The 14,817-nt window shown below is 37.7% G+C and overlaps 1 protein-coding gene across 1 annotated transcript in view; it reads left to right on the top strand.

Moving 5' to 3' along the window:
- Positions 1 to 14,817, top strand: part of VPS13C (vacuolar protein sorting 13 homolog C) — a 184,273-nt gene that overhangs the window by 111,057 nt on the left and 58,399 nt on the right. Inside the window, 5 exon segments of the mRNA XM_070378006.1 lie at positions 1,060 to 1,207; positions 3,936 to 4,086; positions 7,583 to 7,695; positions 12,844 to 13,013; positions 14,348 to 14,595. Of these exon segments, the coding sequence (XP_070234107.1) occupies positions 1,060 to 1,207; positions 3,936 to 4,086; positions 7,583 to 7,695; positions 12,844 to 13,013; positions 14,348 to 14,595 (830 nt within the window).

The following is a 14,817-nucleotide window of genomic DNA, read 5'->3' as shown; positions in this document are numbered from 1 at the left end:
TCTCTCCATGGGATTTCTCAGGCAAGAATACTGGAGTGGGTTGCCATTTCTTTCTCCAGGGAATCTTCCCTACCCAGGAGTTACCTGCATCTTCTGCATTTTAGGTGGATTCTTTACCACTGAGCCACCAGGGAAGCCCCAACTATGTATTACTTACTAGAAATAGAATTTTTATAGAATCATTGCCAGGGTAAAACACTCTAGTGGTTCATGGTTCATATTCCTTATTTCTTCTAATCATGAAACTTTGACCATTGATTTTTGGTTAGTGGTTGATAGTGATGGACCTCATAGAATCTATACTTTGTCTTACTAAATTTATGATGTGTTTTTTTACTCTATAAAAATTTCCTATTATAAGATTATTGTTAATACTCAATTTAGATATTTATTTATTTGCTTTGCACAGAGCTATACATGGACAAAGCCTTCTTAAAAATATAATAAAATTTAAGATTTATTTCTCGTTTCCAAAGCATGTCACATCTAGGAATTCTCAGTAAGCTATCTAATGGATTATCAAATCAAAATGGGAAGGTGTTGGCTCTGTTGGATGACAAGAGCATATTATTTGGTGGTTCAAATATGTGTTAGATGGCAGGCTAGAAATGACTATTATAATATGCTTGTTTAACTTCTAGGTTTGGTGAGCTTTTCCCTTTGAGTTTGGAGAAGTACTAATAGCATAAACCTAAGGGCCTAGTACAGCACCACTTTCTTTGTCCTTCAGAGATGTTTTAGGAGGATGTAACATTTGTTTGTATGACATTGGTTAGTAGCTATTATTAGTCTTTGGGAAAGATAGTAAATAGCGCAATAGTCATACTCATGCAGTTTGTTTCTTTGAAATCAGCATTGCATGGGCTTTGTTTTATGTAGCTCTGTTTTATAAACTTATCCTGATTGATTTTTGAAAAGAAGCATGTTCTAAAAGAATTCTGATAGCAGTCTTTAGTGTTTGGAAAAATGCTGTGTGGAAACTGGTACACATATGATGATAGTCTTCATTTTAAAATGTACATTTTAGAAATATAAAATACATTTTTAATTATCTTTCAGAACAATTTTGCAGGCTGACTTGCTACAACATGACATTGAAATTTTAAAACCAGTCAACATGCTTTTATACATACAGCGAAATTTAGCAGCATCATGGTATGTGCAAATTCCAGGAGTGGAGGTAAAAGGAAGACTAAAACCTATGCAGGTAAGTATGTGTATAAAATAATTGCTCGCTAGCTAGTCTTTTGTCATTGATCACAGTGTAGTTCTAGTGTACATCAGAAAGTGATAAAACGTTTAAAAGGGAATGCTTTGTTAACTGAAAATGAAGGTGTCGTAGTTTTTCACACTTTTGTTTATTTCTTATTAGTTGGATATTTGGTGAAGCCAGCAAGAACTCTGAGGTTGAAAGCTAGGGAGTCTACTGAGATTATTATTAGTAATTTTAGAAGATTCTGTTCAAGTTTTAAGACAAATAATAAAAGAAAAGTGATATTTTAAATTTTATGTAAAAATTTTTTTTGACCATGCTATATGGTGTGCGGGATCCTAGTTCCCCAGCCAAGGACTGAATCTGTGCCCCCTGCATTGGAAGGATAGAATCTTAAGTATAGACCCTCCAGGCAAGTCCCTATAAAGTGATACTTAGATACCACATCCAAAGCACCTTAAATAGTGTTTTTAATGTATAGAAACACGCTTTTAATTAGAAGAGCAGCCATTTTCAGTAGGTGAATATGTTTCATTGGTAAGCATATAAGCAGCAGTATTTTTAGTATTGTAGTTAGCAGGTCGTAGGTAGGCTCACAGGAAGAGATGATACTGGTCAAAGATGGTCACCCTAGTGTAGGAACCTTGGGATTCTTGTGTGCCTGTGTGTGAAACTGCTGAAGCCAAGCAGTAGGGGATAGGGAAGGAGGGAGTGACTAAACAGAATGTGTGGAAGATGAGTGAAAATTCGGCAGTGTAATGGGTTTTGGTATCTGTGACTATTTCAGAGTTAGTTCTAAGATATAGCAAGAAGGGTCAAAGGATCCGAGTTCTACTAGTGAGGATATTAAAATTGAGGCTTGTTATAGGAATGAGAGATCCCTGTCTGTGGTATGGATAAATATATAAAGAAGAGCATGTGTTTATTCAGAGTATTGACTTTTCTATTCTAGGATATAGTACTGTTCTCTTAAATTCTCCCTTGCTCAGATTAGATCACAGAACTAACATTGGATCCTTTTCAAATACTAGGAGGTGGTGAAGTTAGCTGTTCTTCGGGAGGCTATGCTATCTCAGTTGGTAGCACAAGTGGAAATGAATATAGAAAGAAGTTCTGGGAAGTTAAAGTGATGTCTGTTTTCTAAGGACTGGGACTTGGAGCAAATAAGAAATCCCTGGTCGTCATCTCATGCTAAAATATGTCCACACTTTCATTTAGGCTGGGAATCAGGTGTTGTCCTTGGGGATAGGGGCACAATTTGAGGGGCTCAGGGTACTGCAGGGTTCAGAAGAAAAGGTGCTGTGAATGCACCTGTTTGGATTTGGGTTGGAAGGAATGATGCTAAAGCTGAAGCTCCAGTACTTTGGCCACCTCATGCGAAGAGTTGACTCATGGAAAAGACTCTGATGCTGGGAGGGATTGGGGGCAGGAGGAGAAGGGGACGACAGCGGACGAGATGGCTGGATGGCATCACCCACTCAATGGACATGAGTTTGAGTGACTCCAGGAGTTGTGATGGACAGGGAGGCCTGGTGTGCTGTGATTCATGGGGTCGCAAAGAGTCGGACATGACTGAATGACTGAACTGAACTCAACTGAACTTCAAAAAGACCTTTTGGATCACTATTACTAGGTGTAGGTTATTACTGTTATTTAGTTGCTAAGTCGTGTTTGACTCTTGCAACCCTATGGATTGTAGCCCACCTGGCTCCTCTGTCCATGGGATTTCCCAGGCAAGAATACTGGATTGGGTTGCCATTTCCTTCTCCAGGGGATCTTCCTGACCCAGGCATCGAACCTGAATCTCCTGTATTGGCAGGAAAATTCTTTATCTCTGAGCCACTAGGGATGCCTCAGTATGTGTAGGGGAAATGCACAAACGATGGAAGGATGAAAAGGTTTAACGGGTCTTAGCAGCCAGTAGCATCTTTCTTTATTCTAGCAGCTTCATGTTGTTCTGCAGCCACTGATGAGGAAGATATTATTTCTCGAGTTAAGGAGGCTAAGAAACTTAGCCAACAGCACAGCTTGAGAGTGGTATAGTTGACACATATCTACTTGACTCAAAATCTCTTGCCTTTTTTTTTTTTTTTTTTGTCACATATCCCCTTTTTATAAAGGTTGGAGATTAGCAAGATGCTCATCTTGGCCTGTGTTTTGGCTTTTAACAGTTCTGTGCAGATGGATTTATTACTGTTCTAGGAGGCATCATCTTGATAGGTTAAATGATTTAAGTATATGCAGACACGCATGTACTGAGAATAAGACTACATTGCAGGAGCGCATCTTTTTCCTTCTTGATGGAGACTGGAAACTGAACAGCATTCTTCCTATTTTGAGTTTGGGGGAGAGCAGACAATGTGGAGGAGGATGCCGGTACTGGATGAGAAGAGAGAGAAGCAGAATGGAGATGAGCTAGGGAGAGGGGAGAGGATCACAGGTCCAGAAAGAATGAGTTACAGTAACAGTAACAGTTAAGGCAGCAGGAGGGGCGTACCGGAAGCAGGGGCTTGGATATGAGTGGAGGCAAAAATCTGTCTACACACAGGAGTAATGTCTAATACTATACAAGATAAAATACTTTCATCCTGCTATTTATGGTCTCAACTCGCTTATTTTTTTTAGTTAGATGAACAGTTTATTTGACAGACCATAAGTTAAGACATAGATATTTTGCATCATTTATTGTTTTGTATTAACAGTAACCTATTGTGGTTTCTAGGTTGCTCTCAGTAGAGATGACTTAACAGTTTTAATGAAAATTTTGCTAGAGAATCTTGGAGAAGCTTCTTCACAGCCAAGCCCTACACAGTCTACCCAGGAGGCTGTGAGAGTCAGACAAGACGTTTCCAGTAGACCTGAGCACTTCATAGGTATAAATTGATGGAGATTTTTGCTTTGATTGTTGAAAAGAATTAGATGTTAATGTCATATTTACATTTAGTGGGTTTTTTAATTGTCCAGTGTAATGTGGTGTGAACTGATCCAATGCTGTATTATTTACTGTGGAAGATCAGAAGGGGCTGAGACTGCCTTGAAGTTCCCAGGGGAAAGAACTGGGCTCATTGCTCTAAAGGGAGGGCCCACCTCTTGTTGCCTGCATGATGCATGCTTGCCCTTTATTTGTGAAAGTTGAATTTGCCCAATTCAAGGGGCATTGAGGTAGTATTATTACGAACAAAGCTAGTGGAGGTAATGGAATTCCATTTGAGCTATTTCAAATCCTAAAAATGATGCTGTGAAAGTGCTGCACTCAATATGTCAGCAAATTTGGAAAACTCAGTAGTGGCCACAGGACTGGAAAAGGTCAGCTTTCATTCCAATCCCAAAGAATGGCAATGCCAAAGAATGCTCAAACTACCACACAGTTACACTCATCTTACAGGCTAGTAAAGTAATGCTCAAAATTTTCTAAGCCAGTCTTCAGCAATACGTGAACCACGAACTCCCAGATGTTCAAGCTGATTTTAGAAAAGGCAGAGGAACCAGAGATCAAATTGCCAACATCCACTGGGTCATCGAAAAAGCAAGAGAGTTCCAGAAAAACATCTATTTCTGCTTTATTGACTATGCCAAAGCCTTTGACTGTGTGGATCACGATAAACTGTGGAAAATTCTGAAAGAGATGGAAATACCAGACCACCTGACCTGCCTCTTGAGAAACCTGTATGCAGGTCAGGAAACAACAGTTAGAACTGGACATGGAACAACAGACTGGTTCCAAGTAGGAAAAGGAGTACGTCAAGGCTGTATATTGTCACCCTGCTTATTTAACTTATATGCAGAGTACATCATGAGAAATGCTGTGCTGGAAGAAGCACAGGCTGGAATCAAGATTGCTGGGAGAAATGTCAATAACCTCAGATATGCAGGTGACACCACCCTTAGGGCAGAAAGTGAAGAACTAAAGAGCCTCTTGATGAAAGTGAAAGAGGAGAGTGGAAAAGTTGGCTTAAAGCTCAACATTCAGAAAACGAAGATCATGGCATCCGGTCCCATCACTTCATGGCAAATAGATGGGGAAACAGTGGCTGACTTTAATTTTTTGGGCTCCAGAATCACTGCAGATGGTGTTTGCAGCCAGGAAATTAAAAAACGCTTACTCCTTGAAAGGAAAATTATGACCAACCTAGATAGCATGTTAAAAAGCAGAGACATTACTTTGTCAACAAAGATATTGTCCGTCTAGTCAAGGCTATAGTTTTTCCAGTGATCATGTATGGATGTGAGAGTTGGGCTATAAAGAAAGCTGAGTGCAGAAGAATTGATGCTTTTGAACCATGGTGTTGGAGAAGACACTTGAAAGTCCCTTGGACTGCAAGGAGATCCAACCAGTCCATCCTAAAGGAGATCAGTCCTGGGTGTTCATTGGAAGGACTGATGTTGAAGCGGAAACTCCAGTACTTTGGCCATGCTGGGAAAGATTGAGGGCAGGGCACGACAGAGGATGAGATAGTTGGATGGCATCATGGACTCGATGGAGATGGGTTTGGGTGGACTCTGGGAGTTGGTGATGGACAGGGAGGCCTGGTGTGCTGCGGTTCATCGGGTCACAAAGAGTCGGACACAACTGAGTGACTGCACTGAACTGCACTGAACTGAAGTAGTATACTTTGAGAGAAAAAGCAAAGTAGGGATGCAGCATAGTAAGAGCCCAAAATAATTAAGAGAGAAAAGGAACTGGTGTCATCCTCAGATGACTGGTCCATGAAATAGGAAGGTATTCTGGTTCAGTAACAGCTTTGCTTATCTGTCTTCACTGGGGAGTGATACAGTCAGATACAGAAGGGAATTTTCCAGATTATTAAAATTGTTATCTTTCAAAGGCACTGAACCTTTTAAATTCAGCTATTTTTAAAAGACAATCTTTCTAACATACAAGGTTCCTTTCTGCTTTCTTGGCCAAGTATATACAATAGTTTTATAATTTCACTGTTTTTCATCATTTAAAATTGTTATGTGAATATCATGTTTTGTTTTAGACTGTGAATAAGTTAGTATTTTCATGGCTAAAGTGAGATGGAGTGTTCCTTGTCCATTTAATAAATGACCCCAGACTGTTGTGCTTTTATCACGTTTAAGTCATTGACTGTTAGTTATGGCAGCAGTCAGTTAAGCTGCCAGTAACTATACTAAGCCAGCAGTGCTTCTCCTATAGTTAGGTCTGGTGTGTTTTGAAGTCATAAAACAAATGCCTGGAGCAGTGAGCAAAATAAGGTTTTTGGTTGAGGATAGTTATGAGCACTATATGAATTTAGTGAGGCCTCCCTGCATCTCTCCCCAGGCTGAGTTCATGCTGCCGTGCGGACAAGTGATAGATACGTAGGCTGTTGCTGTAGTCAGACAGGAATAGTGTACTGTATGGACGAATAAACTGCAGCAGGCAAGCTTTATGTGGTTAACAATCTCACTATATTCACCTGTGGTCAGTCTGTGTCCCTGGTTCAAGCTGTATAGTTAATGTGGCACTTGGGAAAACAAAACAAGTTCTGATGGAAAAACTACGTGGGAATGTAGCTTATTTTCGGGAAAGGGAAAGGGAAAAAGCCTGGCGTTTTCCAACTTGGAGAAGCCTTAATGTAGTTAAAGCTATGCTGTGCTTGCTCTTGCAGTAACATGTAAGAATAGACTTTCCTATAAATGACCAAAATAATAGAATCCATCTCCAAAAGAGACTGCAGAATCACTTTGTAAGCAGGATTGAAAGCATTATGTATTCTTTGTCTAAAAAGTTTCTGTCTAAAGATGAGGGATAAGACTGCATTACTTCTTGAAGTCTCTTTCACCTCAGAATTCCAGAGACTCCCTGTGCCACATTATATTTGAGGTCTCTTCAACTCTGCTTTTAAGTTATTAAAGGTAACTCTGCTTTTATCTATCAAAGGTAATGGATTGGATGTCATAGGTAATTAAAGATAGTGAGACATGAACTACACTAGCAGAGGATCTTTTACTGACTAGCTGTCTGCTCTTGGACAAAGTATTTTACTTTTCTCTGCCTCCAATTTCATAATCTCTTGAGAATAGCCTGTAACCAGTTAAGTGAAATGCTTTAATAATTATAAACTACAATTAAGTAGACTTGCGTTTGTAGGGCTTTTTAAAAAAAGTTGTCTTAATAGTCTTTGCCAGGCCGTCTTTTTATTTTTAATATAGATAGTCTGTGTACATTTTGCCCAGTACTAAATATTTATGGAATATATTGCTATTTTTGTTCATTGTTTCATCATGATTTAAATAATTCTTGAAAGTATCATATAAATTTAGAATCATGCATTATTATCCTAGCTTTATGTATACAAAATATGTATAAAGTCATATACATACTTAAAAGCTTACTAATTTTCATATTTATGTTTGAACCATTAGAACAAGAAGATGTGACAGACCCCAAGCTTGCTTTGGACCAGAGTGTCACTCTCCAGTTTGACTTTCACTTTGAATCTCTTTCTATTGTACTGTATAACAATGATACCAGCCAGGTATGTAGTTAATGTCTATATCTAGGAGAAAGTCCTTAGCTCTTGATATTCAATTTTAGAATATTGTCATTTTTTTGATGTGATTCTTCTTCTTAAGGTTGATCTCTGTTAAATTCTATTTGGCCTACAGAGTATGCATTGGTCTTGCTCTCTGTTTGCACTTTGTTAGTGTTTTTAATCTTTCTAGGCTTAGGAAAACTTTTTACTTTTTTCCAAGTAATATCAGTGCTAAAATATTTAGACTTAGCTCTAGGAGAAATATTTTATATGTGGATAATTAGCTATATGTACAGTTTTACTACATAGCTATATATACATGCATATTTAACTATTTAAGGAAAATAATTTAGTGGCTTTGGAACCTTAGAGGGTTATTTTAAAATTTATGATTATCTATGATATATAAGCATTATGTTTTCCTTGAATAAACTTTTTATTTATTAGATGATATGTTAAGGATACTGATGAGTGAATTGAGGAACCAAGGTCTAGTGTCATTATGATTTGAACCACATAATATGTCATTGATTTTTTTTAGGAAGCTTTTTTATATAGTGTCTTCTAATAAATGTTTTTTATTATATCAGTTGATTAGTATCATCATAATACTCATGCATATAATATAATAATACCCATAATAAGCACTTATTGTAAGTATTATATCTATTGTTTATGTCCATGTATATGTTTTGTTATGTTTCATATTATAAGAGTTATACAGTATTCATATATTATTACCGTTGGACCTTGAGCCAAGTATCTGTCATTTGTGCAATTCAGTTCAGTTCAGTTCAGTCGCTGAGTCGTGTCCGATTCTTTGCGACCCCATGAATCGCAGCACGCCAGGCCTCCCTGTCCATCACCAACTCCCAGAGTTCACTCAGACTCACGTCCATCGAGTCAGTGATGCCATCCAGACATCTCATTCTCTATCGTCCCCTTCTCCTCCTGCCCCCAATCCCTCCCAGCATCAGAGTCTTTTCCGATGAGTCAACTCTTCTCATGAGGTGGCCAAAGTACTGGAGTTTCAGCTTTAGGACCATTCCCTCCAAGGAAATCCCAGGGCTGATCTCCTTCAGAATGGACTGGTTGGATCTCCTTGCAGTCCAAGGGACTCTCAAGAGTCTTTTCCAACACCACAGTTCAAAAGCATCAATTCTTCGGCATTCAGCCTTCTTCACAGTCCAACTCTCACATCTATACATGACCACAGGAAAAACCATAGCCTTGACTAGACGGACCTTTGTTGGCAAAGTAATGTCTCTGCTTTTCAATATGCTATCTAGGTTGGACATAACTTTCCTTCCAAGGAGTAAGTGTCTTTTAATTTCATGGCTGCAGTCACCATCTGCAGTGATTTTGGAGCCCAAAAAAATAAAGTCTGACACTGTTTCCACTGTTTCCCCATCTATTTCCCATGAAGTGATGGGACTGGATGCCATGATCTTCGTTTTCTGAATGTTGAGCTTTAAGCCAACTTTTTCACTCTCCTCTTTCACTTTCATCAAGAGGCTCTTTAGTTCCCCTTCACTTTCTGCCCTAAGAGTGGTGTCATCTGCATATCTGAGGTGATTGATATTTCTCCTGGCAATCTTGATTCCAGCTTGTGCTTCTTCCAGTCCAGCGTTTCTCATGATGTACTCTGCATATAAGTTAAATAAGCAGGGTGATAATATACAGCCTTGATGTACTCCTTTTCCTATTTGGAACCAGTCTGTTGTTCCATGTCCTTTACCGTGTTGTATTCATTTCTGCTATATAGCATAGTGATTCAGTTATACATATATATATATATTCATTTTTTACATTCTTTTCCTTCATGGTGTATTATAAGATATTGAATATGGTTCCCTGTGATAGACAGTAGGACCTTGTTGTTTATCCATCCTATGTATAACAGTTTGCATCTACTCCTCCCATACTCCCCATCCTTGGCAGCTACAAGTCTGCTCTCTATGTCTGTGAGTCTGTTTTTGTTTTGTAGATACGTTCATTTGTGTCACATTTTAAGATTCCACATATAAGTGATATTATACGGTATTTGTCTTTCTGACTTACTTCACTTAGTATGATAACCTCTAGTTCCATCCATGTTGCTGCAGATGGCATTGTTTCATCCTTTTTGTGGCTGAATCATATTCCATTGTATTTATGTACCATGTCTTCTTTATCCATTCAATGGTTGTTTCCTTATCTTGGCTATTGTGAATAGTGCTATATGAATATAGGGGTGCTTGTATCTTTTCAAATGTATTTCTGTCTGGCTATATGGGCATGTGATCGCTAGATCATGTGGTAACTCTATTTTTAAATTTCTAAGGAACTTCCACACTATTTTCCATAGTGGTTGCGCCAGTTTATATTCCCACAAACAGTGCAGAAGGGTTTCCTTTTCTCCGTACCCTCTCCAGCAGTTTGTTATTTGTAGACATTTTAATGATGGCCATTCTGACTGGTATGAGGTGACAGCCTTAATTTCTAATGTTTAACGTTAATGTTAATAAAAGGTCAGAAAATGATGTAATGCAAAATGAACAGTTAAATATATTCTTCATTTCGATTAAGGTACTATTATTCTACTGGCTGCCCAGCCTTACAATCCTGTTGTTTTCTTTTACTTCCTTCTTTGTTGACATTCTTTATTCATTTGGACACCAAGTACTGTCAGTTTCAGTGAATTTCTGTTCTTTCCTGGAAGTTCTCACTGCTGCATCATTTGAGGCTTCTTAGCTCACACAGTACTGCAGTGGCTTCCTTGTTTGTTGTCATTCAACTTACACATTGGCACAAGTTCAGGTTCCTCAATGTCATGTAGCCATTTACAGATTCCCATTTTATTTTTTTTATTTTTTAATTTTATTTTATTTTTAAACTTTAAGATTCCCATTTTACTTAGAAAACAGTCAGTGTTACATTATGTGAATTTTAACTTATTAAAAAAGAACATTCAGTTCAGTTCAGTTCAGTCACTCAGTCCTGTCCGACTCTTTGCGACCCCATGAACCGCAACACGCCAGGCCTCCCTGTCCATCACCAACTCCCGGAGTCCACCCAAACCCATCTCCATCGAGTTGGTGATGCCATCCAACCATCTCATCCTCTGTCGTCCCCTTCTCCTCCTGCCCTCAATCTTTCCCAGCATCAGGGTCTTTTCAAATGAGTCATCTCTTCACATCAGGTGGCCAAAAGTATTGGTTTCAGCTTCAACATCAGTCCTTCCAATGAACACCCAGGACTGATTTCCTTTAGGATGGACTGGTTGGATCTTCTTGCAGCCCAAGGGACTCTCAAGAGTCTTCTCCAACACCACAGTTCAAAAGCATCAATTCTGCACGTAGCTTTCTTTATAGTCCAACTCTCACATCCATACATGACCACTGGAAAAACCATTGCCTTGACTAGACAGACCTTTGTTGACAAAGTAATGTCTCTGCTTTTTAACATGCTGTCTAGGTTGGTCATAACTTTCCTTCCAAGGAGTAAGCGTCTTTTAATTTCATGGCTGCGATCACCATCTGCAGTGATTTTGGAGCCCCCAAAAATAAATCCAGCCACTGTTTCCACTGTTTCCCCATTGTTTGCCATGAAATGATGGGACCAGATGCCATGATCTTTGCTTTCTGAATGTTGAGCTTTAAGCCAACTTTTCCACTCTCCTCTTTCACTTTCATCAAGAGGCTCTTTAGTTCTTCACTTTCTGCCATAAGGGTGGTGTCTTCTGCATATCTGAGGTTATTGATATTTCTCCGGGCAATCTTGATTCCAGCTTGTGCTTCCTCCAGGCCAGCGTTTCTCATGGTATACTCTGCGTATAAATAAGCAGGGTGACAATATATAGCATTGATGTACTCAGTGCCTCCAAATCGTCTACATCAGTAACCATACCAGAAACCCTATTATATTGTGATTAGTAGATGTGTCATTGGTTATTTCTATTAAAAGTTACAAATCACAAGTTTGTGAATTATCTGTATTTTTGTAAATTAAAGACATTGCAAGTTTCCAATAATAATTTCGTTCTGACCCATTTACATGCATTGTACTCTTGAGTAAGAGAAGATAGACAGTTACAACCACGGTGCCAAGAATTGCCCATCAGCAGCACCTTTATATCAATACACTCACTGGTCTGTAGTGAGCAATTACTGCTAAACTGAAAATCCTACTTCCCCAAAGATTTTCTCTCTCTGTGGTTTATTTATTTATTTATTTTTTTGCTTGGTTGGTTAGGTTTTGTTCTTTTAGTGTCTCATCATACCTATAGAAATTTGAGCTATGTGTTATGGTGTGGAATACATATTGAGGTCGTTTTTCCTTAAAGTTTAAATCTTGAGGGTTTGAGACCACAGTTAGGCCTCCACATTTCTTTCTAGACTCTTTTCCCTACTTTTCTTTTATTGAAATATTCAAGCCTAAGATGCCAGCCTGTACCTTGTGCCCCCAGAGCATCTTGAATTGTTTGCTCATGTTCTTTCTCCATCTGGAATGCCTTCTACCCCTCTTAGCTTGATTCCAATCACTCTCTGAAGTTCAGTTAGTTCTCACATTCTTCATGAATTTTTCCCAGCCCACAATTATCTCTTTGACCCTATGAGCTTTTGCTGTTTTTATTCTTTACCTAATCTCTTAATATTCTTTGTGGAATATAGGAAGATGTAAGTATGAGTAGATAAGTGACAATGTATCATTTTTTATTTATTTACAAATTATAGCATCTCCTTGTGATGTTCTTTGTAATAAATTTCCATTTTATTTTTTTCAATTAGAGTATAAGCTTACTAAGATCGTGTACCATGCTTTATCCTTTCTCATAAAGCCTTTAGTTCCTATCACAGAGTGATTTACAGAAGAGCCCATTAAATATTTATAAGTTAGAGTGATTGATTGACAGTTTCCCGATTTTCTTTTTGCATTGAACTGTAAATCAGAAAATTTTATGTATTAACCCTTGTTGAATATGAGCACACACACTTAGGTATGTATTTGCATGTGCATATACAGTCACAAACATGCATATTTTTCTTTGTTCCAGTTTTAATACCCATACTTTAAAAATTTGCTTTTAATCTCTGAGTTAAGAAATATGTTTAAAACTAATTACATACACCTGAAGATAATTGATTCTTTTGCTTGAAAAATGTACCCCAGGAATCCAAACTTGCATTTCATAATGATAGTTTCCGGCTCGGTGAACTCAGGCTACATCTTATGGCCTCTTCAGGGAAGATGTTTAAGGATGGCTCAATGAATGTCAGTATTAAACTTAAGACCTGCACTCTTGATGATCTCAGAGAAGGAATTGAGAGAGCAACATCAAGGTTTGTCATTTCTCAATTTGCTGCACATATAAAAGGTTGATGCGCTTGGCATTGTTACCAGGCATTGATTGCTTGGCTTCAGATTGTCAGAAGGGATCTTTTGATTATCATTTTTGGGATTCTATTCCTTGGAATTATCAACGTAGGTCTTTGGTCATATTTCAGTTTGAAGTGCTTCAAGAAATAGTGCTAATTTCAGGTTCAGTTGCTTTTATGTTTGAATTAAAGGGAAGTTTAATAATATTGTCTTAAAAGTGGGAACTAAGAAAATGTAAGAATTTTAATAGTGAAATTCATGTGTGTGGTTCATTAGTGGTACATTTTTGTAAATTGTTTTCAGTAGGCAGAATCTTTTTTCAAAAAAGCCTTCAATTTATGGATCTTTTGTCTTATTTATTTTGTATATATATTTTAAAACAGTTCTGTAAAATTTCTTTAAAAGTTTTAGTAGATCAACTATACTTAAATTTAAAGAAAAGACTCTACAGGATTAAAAAAAGTTTTAGCAGAAATGGAATCCCTAATTTTCACATTTATCAACTCATTTTTGAAAGAGTAATTCATATCACCCTATTGGAAAGTGAGAGACACGCAACTTTAGTGGCCTAATAATATTTTTATTCCTTTCACAAATAATGAGATACATAATATTTTGTTCTTGATTATTTTTGGAGAAAAACTGTTCTGCTGCTTGAGCCCTTTGTCTTTCTAAGAGATGAATAAATGAGGGAAGAGTGCTTTCATGCATTCAGCTTTTCTAGTTTGCAAACTTTGTGTATTGGCAAGGGTGCCTAGCCTAGCAGTCTAGGCGAGGGTGATAAAGACCATGCTTCTGTTTCATAGCCTGCTTTTTGCAGCATGCTTGAGGCTGTGTGGAAACTGTCATTGCAGACCCTTGATGAACACTGCCAGATTTGAATTACATGGACTAACTTGGGAGTCAGTTGTATCGAATGATCTTTGGAGATAAATTCCTTCAAGAAGGTTTTATTTTATAAAATAAAGAGGTTGTCTTTTAAATTTTGTGGGGCTACAATAATGTGTTTTGCCAAACTTCCTTTCAGTGGTCATTGATTTGTTTTTCTAGTATTGCGTTATAATTATAAAGTGCTCTTATGATTACTTATTACCATGAACCTTGGCTGTGGAGATTAGGAGACCCTGTCTTGGTTGCTGATTAGCTAATTAGATTGCAGTTAACACTGATCTGTTTTCTATACAGGTTGGAAACTGAAAGGTGAAAGAAAAGCTATTACAAGACACTTAGAAAATTTTTCATCTTTTTAAGTGTTTTAGCAGGAATAAAATATTGAATGTACATAAATTTTTTTCAGAATGATTGATAAGAAGAATGGTCAAGAGAACAACAGTTCTATGATTGACATAAGTTACCAGCAAGGCAAAAATGAAAGTCATATTGATGCTGTTCTTGACAAGCTGTATGTATGTGCCAGTGTGGAATTCCTGATGACTGTGGCCGATTTCTTTATCAAGGCTGTACCTCAGAGTCCAGAAAATATGACTAAAGAATCACAGATTCCACTGAAACAAACTGCCTTAGCAAAAATCAAGATGGAGAAAGGTTAGCAGAATTTATTTGTCACAGATGATAACTTGTCTTATATTATACCAGAATTGCAAACAGGAAAAAAGAGAAATGGAGCATTTAAGAATGTAAAATTACTCTTTCAAATTTAAATATATTCAGAAGAAAAACCTTAGTAAGTGTCAATTTTTGAGAGAGAGGTAGACCCCTAGAGAAGGAAATGGTAACCCACTCCAGTATTTTGCCTGGGAAATTGTA

Source organism: Bos mutus, chromosome 10, assembly GCF_027580195.1.
Source record: "Bos mutus isolate GX-2022 chromosome 10, NWIPB_WYAK_1.1, whole genome shotgun sequence".
NCBI lineage: Eukaryota > Metazoa > Chordata > Mammalia > Artiodactyla > Bovidae > Bos > Bos mutus.
This window is presented reverse-complemented; position numbering and strand designations above follow the sequence as displayed.